Source organism: Anastrepha ludens, chromosome 4, assembly GCF_028408465.1.
Source record: "Anastrepha ludens isolate Willacy chromosome 4, idAnaLude1.1, whole genome shotgun sequence".
NCBI lineage: Eukaryota > Metazoa > Arthropoda > Insecta > Diptera > Tephritidae > Anastrepha > Anastrepha ludens.
The window spans coordinates 78615598-78625010 of NC_071500.1; the positions used below are offsets into that span (position 1 = coordinate 78615598).

Below are 9413 nucleotides of genomic sequence, written 5' to 3' on the forward strand. Positions count from 1 at the left end.
CAAATTACAATTCACCACACTACCGAAGAGAGAAATATTAATGAATCCCTGGAGAATCACTTCAATTGAGAGCGTGCGATCACGCTTGAGTAATTGACAAATGGCCAGCTAATCACATGCTTGGCGGCGGTAGCTGAACCAGCGGCAATACCGGCACAGCGAACAATAGAACGCACGCGTAAGCTGCCCCTAAGCAACAACTCAAGCCGACGCCATCCAAGAGTATTGCCGTGAGCAGCACAAAAGTGAACAATAACAACTATCTGGGCCTTCGCCCAACACTTCGGCGTCTGCGCTGCTGTGCAGCCAATTTGTGGCGGTTAGCTCACGGCTGACTGCTGTGGGATGGCGCATTTTCTTCGTCAGCGTGCGTTTGTTTTGTGTATTTAATGGAAACTTGATCTCAGAATTGGCACAGTATTCCGGGCAACTCAGCAGTGTGCAAATCAGTGGTGCCGTCGAAATACTAAAAGTGCGAATTATTTCAAAAATAATTTAATAAATAAATATTTATTATGTGAATGTATAACAAATAATTTTCAAGTTTATTTTCAAACCTCTTATTTTTAGAAGTTATAAAGAAACCCCTAAAGGCTACTCCTTGCAATATAAAATTGTGAATTTGGTGGAACTCTGCGTTTTTGCAAAAACAACGAAATAAATTCAAAATGGCAAGCCTGAAGTGTATATTTGCTCTTACGATTGCTCTGTGTGCGAGCGCGGTGTTGGCGCGACCAGGATATGCTGTCGATTATTATGTGAGTGTGTTGCATACAAGCATACAGCACATACAAGTGCGCGTAAATTATATAAAGGGTTGCGTATACGCAGTGTATGAAGCGTGTGGAAGGACAATTTAAATTAAATTAAACTAAGAAAACCAATAATCAGCTACAGACGGAACGTTTAGCATTCCTAACTGTCTTTACTCTACTTCAAACTTAAATTTCTTTAAAATAGTTGAGAGACTCTTTGGATTGTAAAAATATTTGTTGAAAAATTCAGCGCAAAATTGTCCAAGCGAGACAGCAACTAAAAATTGGAAATTAAATTCAATATGTTTTTCTATTGAGGAACAAAATTTACTTAGTGTGTCCTTAAAAATACTTGGGAACAATGTCAACAGTGTAGCGCATACAGCTGCATTCAGGCAGTCTTGTAACGAGCTTGTGCAATAAGGATGGATGAAAGGACCTAAAATTTCTACGCTACGTGCGCAGAGCGAATATTTTTAACATAAGCTTATTCAGTTAGTGATTTACAAGCACGTTTTCCTCCCTGAGCGAAAGCGAGCACTGTTCAAAATTGTTGCATTTTGAGTCGATACCGCGGCCTTTGAACTACTAGCTGAAACGCAACACTAAAGCGCACTTAATATGTGTTTATATCGAGACTCAAAGTCTACTTAATTTTGCCAAGCAATAATTTCGCAAAGTTCATAATCCTTGAACTTCCTAGTTGATTACATTTTTTTTTTTTGCAATTATCACAATAAAGAAAAATATAGTGTAAATTTTGCTCACTACTGCAAAATACGAATATGTAAAACTAAACAAAAAATTGTTAAGTTAATAAACAAAATATCCTTCCTCATTGCAGAATCATCCCAAGTACGCTTTCAATTATGGCGTAGCCGATCACACAACAGGCGATGTGAAGTCACAACATGAAACGCGTGATGGAGATGTTGTCAAAGGTATGAATTATCGCAATAAAAAAAATTTTCTTTGCCCAACTTTTCTTACGCACTATTCAACAATTCACTTCTTCCCATACAAATGAAATGAATTTTTTATGTAGGCCAATATTCGCTTGTCGAACCAGATGGCTCTATTCGTACTGTAGACTACACTGCCGATCCCATAAACGGTTTCAATGCCGTCGTAACAAAATCTGGGCCCACAGTGCATGCCCAAGCATTAGTTCCCGCACCACATTATGAGCCAGCTCCTGTGGTGAAACATGTAGCGCCTGCACCTGTTGTGGTAGCTGCACCAGCGCCGTACGGTAAGTGAAAATATATTGTGGAATATTTCCGTATGAAAAAGTAGTATTAAGAAATCACAAGTTGTTGTTATTAATATATCTAAAATAATAATAATAATATCATACAGCAAATAGTCTAATTTGAACCATTTGACACTTGTCATTTTCGATTTCCATTTTTCTGAGCCTCTGCACACAATTCCTCTATAAGTAGATACCAGAACTCAATTCATTTACTTCACCTGCCAATTCGCTTCATTGCTCTTTTTGACCACTGACATCGCGAATTTAATACCCGCCCTATTTGCAGCACAATTCGTAGGTATCTTCTATAGGTACATTCCCTTTAGCATTACATCGTTAGCCGCTTATCCCTCCAACAGGCCCCCTTTTCGAATTTCGAGTTATCGAATTTAAAAACAATACATTTGTTTTTTCCTTTTCCTTTATTCTAAAAAAACATCTCATACTTACTACTAAATTTGTAGCGCCTTTCAAGTAACAACCCAATCTTACATCACAATAACAATGACAACAACGTAACGTAATAACAACAACATCATCACTCTGATCATTTTCCATGCACAGGCATTGACACATATCGCATGGTGAAGTTGTTACGCCGCCACGCCCACATCAACAATAATCAGGTGCTCAAATTTCGCCCAGACGATGTTGAAGCAGACTATAGTGATGATTGCGATGCGCATGATAATTATTATTGCTAATCTAGGATGAGTACAAATGCACTGAAACACCTACTGAAAATAATTCAAGTAATATTCATTTGCGTACCATTAAAAATACACACATGCATACATACATACATACATACATACACATATATATATATATACCACATGCTCAAGCGAACATTGCACAGTATAAAGTTTAAGTGTATGTATGCATGTATATATGTAACGAAGTAGTTGTATAACACCTTAGACCCCTTATACGTAGACAGATATTTGCATTACTCACACATTTTCCCATAAGACATTCTCTTGATTGCATAGAATAAAGATGCAATTATAATAATTAGTCAGCCAGTCAGTGGGAATGTAAAAAGATTTAAACTAGATTATTTTCAATGTTGCGCATTACACCACTTTTTAAACGTACTGATCCATTCTATTTGCATAAATAGGCACGGGCATGTCTACAAATGTATGTATGTACGAGTATTTGTATGATTTAATTAATTATCGCCGCTTTTTAATTCTTATGCCTCAATATTCGCATTGCAATTGAATAAGTAATTACAAAAAAACGCGCACCGGATGTGTAAGTGTATATGGCAAAAATATAAAATATTCTTATAATTTCCAGAATTAGCAAGAATGCAACCTTCAGCAGATCAAAAAAATCTTCCGCATATGCATTCATATCTGGCAAAAAATTAGCAGGTTAAGGTGCAGTAGCAAGGTGCAAGCAGGTGCAATTTTTTTTATTTTCGCCCATAGAAATTACAAAAAAGGAGGTTTTCATCAGTTCAACACTAATTTGAGTTGCCAACTTCCAGTTACGGCAGATAGATACTTTTATATTGGCATAGTTTTTGAACATTTGAAAAAGGGCGGAGTAGTTCCTTCGCAATATTTAGCCAAAAATACCAAAATATTGGCTCTATATGAGCATTCAAATAAGTAAAAACATATTTAAAAATACTGCTTACAGTGTCTGCTGGTTTTATAAATGTAAATAGATAAATCAGTTGCTTTTACAGCATAACTAAACTTGCTATATATTTACAACTCTGAAATGATGAATTCAGTCGAAACATTACCACAATTTGGAACTATTACTGTGGAACTTGAACTGAACTCTTAACGATACCATATTTCACAAACATTCAAGTTAGTTAGTTCGTGTGAGTAAGGTCGTAGGCAATATATTTTGCCACAGCTAAATAATTATCAATTTATTACGAAACATACATACAAATACACTTGACTCACATAATTAAGTCACTTTATCTTTTTACAATATTCGAAATATTTTTCATGATACATTATTTTTGCAAACTTTTACTTGTTCTAGTTCATTATGTAACACAAATCTTATAAATCCAAGTTCCAAGTTTTGCTAAAAAAATTTACAAACTTCAAGAAATTGACAACAAATATTTTTAACATTTTAATCAGAACCTTAGAAGCCTTCACAGTAAGCAGTTTTACGGCTCATTCAATTTTCCAATTCAAATTTTTAGATAAACTTCAATTTTGAAGTCGCTCATAAAACGCGTTGATGTTAGACAACTTCTTGTTTGCTTATGATGTTGAGCATTTTCTTCCAAACAAAAGTCTTCTTTCTACAAATCACTCGCCGCGCAGTTGTGCGGCACTGTTTCCATCAATAGCTAAAAATTAGTTTATTCGCTATTTAAAACAGCAATTAAATACGACTTTTTAAAATTGTTCTGAAGGATAGGTTTTTCAGAAAGTCTATATGGCATTTAAATCTCTCACTACTTGTTTACACATTTTCTGAATTTTGCCCCAGCTAACTTCAAAATTAAACTCCAGTTGGTAAACATTTATATCTGAAAAAAAATAAAAATATTTTCAACATTTTTGTTGCCTATTTTCCGTGATAAGTCATCTAAATTTTAGGTTACTGCTTATTAATATAATATAAAAGTAATAATTAGTTTCCCTAATAGAACGAGTAATTCTCCTTGAATCCAATCGGCAAAGTGGCCTAAAGTATTCGACAAAATAAATCCAATCAACTTTGAAAACGCTAACTTACTCGTTTTCCATTCTGACTTTTTGAAATATTGTTCACATAAAATTTTAGGTGCAAATTTAATTTGTGTAAGGCAAGACGAGGATTTACTGTCCCAAAACTAACTCCGTAAGCATCTCCGAGGCTTTAAAAATTCCTCAGATAAATAAATTGTTAAATTTACCATACAAATTAATTCACAAAAAAACCAAATATTTATATGTAAATATATTGAATGTTAGTGCAGTTTCATGGTTGTTCTGACACTTTGTAAAGTACTTCATTCATCATAGCATAAATTTAGCAAAAAGTTTGCGAGGCATTTACCCACCATTCTGACAAATGCTGAGCTGCTGGGCACACTTATGTGCTGCTCACCCATTTTACTTCGTAATCTTTTTGTTTTCATCCACTGCCGGTTTTCATTTCCCATATTAGCATAAGGGTAAAAAAAAATATATAATTAAAAACAACAAGCAATTCGCATGAACTATGCAATAAACAGCATGATTATGGGGCCAAAAAAATGTTAGCTGCAACATATGATGTGAAACTTTGAAATACAAATACAATTTTTTTTAATGTACACAAAAAGCTTTTCACACAACCCATAAACCATGTGGCAGAACAACAAGAGGCGTATGGCACATTTATTCCCTGACTTGAAGATTTGCATAATGGTTCAGTACACAGATATTCATACGCGTTGTTCATAGGAGCATAGCGAGCAAACTTCATTAAATTTTTTTGTTTTCTTGGCATAGTTGCTACATGTTTTCTCCCATATTGCAACATATGTCAAATAGAAGCATAAGAAAAAACCAGGTTTCAGGTCAACATACCTATAAATATACATTACATATGTATACTATTTATATACACTATATCAGTGCCACCATGACCGAATGGGTTGGTGCATGACTACCTGATTCGAAAGAAGGGGCATGAAATACAAAATACTAGAAAAGATGTTTTCTAATAGCGTATATCTACCTTGAAAAAGCTCCTCATAAAAAACCATTTGGTGTTCAGAGGCGGCATAAAACTGTAGGTCTCTCCATTTGTGGGAAAACATTAAGACGCACGCGACAAATCAGAGGAGGAACTCGGTCAAAAACTAAGCAAAGGTATGCCTTTTGGTAGCTCCAAAACTAAAAAAAAAAAAAATATCATACTATGCTACTTTTATATGCTATGCTGCCCTATGCTGTGCCTTATAATTAGCACTATACTATACTCAGCAATACCATATTTTGCTGTAAACGCATGTAGGTATGTAAAACAAATATGCTAAGTCATAAAGCAACATTTTCTTCAATTATCAGCTTCATACTCAATGCGGCGCAAATTACATACACGTTTGATTGAAAATTGCGTTCGTTCTTACTTCACTTGTGAATGGAAATTAATATATACTCACCAACTTTGGGATGCCCTGCTTCAATCTTGTCAGGTGTTAACCGTAGAGTTCCGAATTGAGTGTTTGGCTCACTGATTATGTATGATTTCCTTCCAATACCTTCAGACAATCAGCAAAACCTTTATTAATCCAGGTTTGGCGATCGTCTGGGCCACCTTAGCGCGATTTGACTACGAACTTTTTCGGTTACTGTATTCGTATGCGACCCATTTTTCATTGCCAGTTACCATCCACTTCATTTCAGCAAAGAGTCGCAGGCGTCAATTCGTGTAGCATTCATATATCGAGCTTCTGAAACTAGCTTAATGAAATTATGCAAAATGGTTTTGTGGCGAATTTTTAGTTACCGGGCAACCTAATAAGTGAAATGATGACTTGTTGATCCGGCTTCACGATTTCTATGGTTTTATCGACATTTTCTACAATCGAATTTTCTACAAGTAAAATTAGGCTACTACTAAAATAATACTACCAAACGTAATTTGACTGCATATTTACCACACACTTTCCATAATATTACCATACCACTACTATTACAACACTTCACATCTGCAAATATTAAATTTGGAAACGCCACACAATAATGCAACAACAGTAGCACTTCACTACAGCAAAGGAAACTGAAACACATTTTTACATTCATTCACAAAATAAATCAATTGTAACGTCCACGATGCCTGTCATGAAAGTCCAGATTAATAAATGGGAATATAGTGTTCCATATTTCATCTCAAGTTGCCTAGCAGCCACACACATGAGTGCTTTCCATTGCAGCAGGTGTACGACTTTATTCGAAATGAGGGCATATTTTCATTGTTGTTGTAGTTTTGATTGTTCATACAGCTGGCGCTGAGTAACTTTTGCTCAACATCGCATCATAGCATTGTTTTGATTTGCTACTACATTTTGCAACATCTGAAACTTACTCCCCCGTATGCAATGAAATTTTGTGCCCATTTTATGGTTTTGCACCCGGATTTGTATGAGAATTTTTATTTGATGTATACGAGTGTACTCGTATGTGTATGTATGTAAGCTGGTACGCAACATGAGCAGGCATATAATTCAAATGGTTTTTTTTACCTACTGGTCTCTTTCACTGCTTTGTAAATATGTGTCAGGCAAATTTAGTTAGTCACAGCAATTACATAAATTTTAAATGTCGAAGCTGATATAAATTTTTACATCACTCCTATTAAGTTTGCGCTTAAGTATTAATAAATAAAGATAAAAAAATTAAATCAAAGTTTCCAATTAACAGTTTATTAAAGTCATCATAATTTGATTGATAGAAGACCTGTAAGTAGCCATCATTTAATAGAAAAAAATCAGCATCTGGCGCTTGTCTCATTCTTCCTAAACGCACAGCAACCACAATAAAGCAAACTAACCAATAAATTTTCTGCAACCACACTACAACTCGCCGCACACGAAAACTTTATTTTAATTCAAACTTCGGCATTCGTCTTTCCGCTTTGAATTTATGTTTTTTATTACTGACATTGCTTTGATTTAAGCGAACACGTCATTGTTGTTTTTGTGAAGCAATTGACAAAGAAGCCATAATAAATTTGTAAAGTAATATACATTTACGACAACAAAAACTGCCATTACACAGAAAACATTGGCTCATAAATTGCAACTAATAATAGCCAAATTAAGTGTAGCTCAACTAAAAAAGTGGAGTATATCTGCAAATATTTTTTGCTCCTCATTTAGCATACGTTATATTATGTACTGATATATGTATGTATATACACATTAAAGACACCCTGAGAAAGGTGAACAGGTATTCGTAAATTATTTATATATTTAATTATTCCTTTAAGTAAACTCGTCCCATTCATGGATTTGTTTTTATGGCTACATACGATTGAATTACTAATTATTTTCGATTATTTTATTTTCAGCTCCTAAACCATACGCCCCAGCACCCATCGCTCCCATTCACTACGATTATGACGATTATAGTCATGGTGCTCAATACGAGTATGTACCTCAGTACAGCGGTCACTATGGTGGTGGCGCCGGTTACAATGGCCACTACGAAGGACACTACGGCGGACACCATGGAGGTCATTACGGTGGCCACTATTGAACACGCCAAATGCGCGCACGCAGCATTATAGAGCAGAGTACAACTCTCCACAATATCATTAAAGGGATCGCGGCGTAAAATTTACACTAGCCATCATTGACATTCATGCCACCTCTATCTTTCAAACTGCCTGCCTCCAGCTTACTCGCCAATGCTTTCAATATTTTTTAACTAAACCTACAGCTGCAACTGTCCATCAAACTAGTTTATAAGTTTATATTGTTTTTTTATTGGTTGTTGTCCGACATGAATTGTGTGCAAGCTTTAAGTTTCCATAAAAATTGAACGTTTGTAGGTACTTATGATATATATCGGTTTAAATATCTACTGAGTTACAAGCTCATTAACAATGCATTCGTATTCTGTCAAAAGTGTACTCTCCACCATTCTTGTAACAAAACTATTTATATAAACGTATGTATGTAAGCGAAGAAGATGATTTACCATATAGCATTTTTGTAATTTTTTTATTTGTAACAAAAGAAAAATATTTTGTAACGCAACAATAAAACAAATACTCAAAAATTAATTATTGCATTTCTTTTTTTCTACAAAATACTTAAAGTACAAGTAAGTTTCTTTTTTCGAATTTTACACACTTTTATATTTATTACACAAAAAATACGAGGGTTGCCTTTTATAGTTTGCGCCTTTGCAATACTACGTGTGAAGAGCTGTAATTCGGTATTTTATTGAAAAACTTGGTAATTTTCAACAAAAACTTTCATATAAAGTTTACACTTACGAGCTTTATTTGTTCCTTTTTCAGTGAGTTGAAGAATTCATCTCGCCCTAAGGATGGAATTAACTCGTAAAAGCTTTCGTGCAATGATTTATTACGATTTTTGACCTGGAGTGCATTGACCAACTTTCTTCGACTTTTGGTGCTGCACACCTAGTCGATGTGAAAGCTAGTACAACGACTTCCAAGTATGAATTGCGCGAAGCCCGTCGGAAAACGGTTGTTGCGCCAGAAACTATTGATGATGTACGTCAATTGATAACGCAAGACCGTCATGTGACACATCGCGATTTATAGACATCTTTGGGATTAGTGAGATCAGCATATATTCAATATTGCATGGTCGTCAAGAAGATTTGTTCTCATTGTATATAATTTGGCAATTACCCTAAAAAGGACTTGTATCGTTAGGTGTAAAGAAATGTTGAAGAAATTCAGCC

At 34.9% G+C, this 9413-nt stretch overlaps 1 protein-coding gene across 2 annotated transcripts; it reads left to right on the forward strand.

Annotated features, from left to right (window-relative positions):
• The first annotated feature begins 366 nt into the window (after positions 1–366).
• LOC128859932 (cuticle protein 19) lies at positions 367–8760 on the forward strand. 2 transcript variants are annotated; one of them, XM_054097088.1, is made up of 5 exons: positions 367–472; positions 571–758; positions 1600–1696; positions 1801–2007; positions 8044–8760. In XM_054097088.1, exons 2-5 carry the CDS (start codon positions 669–671, stop codon positions 8229–8231), a joined length of 582 nt encoding a protein of 193 aa, XP_053953063.1. In that variant the 5' UTR covers positions 367–472; positions 571–668; the 3' UTR covers positions 8232–8760. The 2 variants fall into 2 exon arrangements, with proteins under 2 accessions (XP_053953063.1, XP_053953065.1); XM_054097090.1 differs by having other exon boundaries at positions 401–472; positions 545–758.
• The last annotated feature ends 653 nt before the right edge of the window (positions 8761–9413 follow it).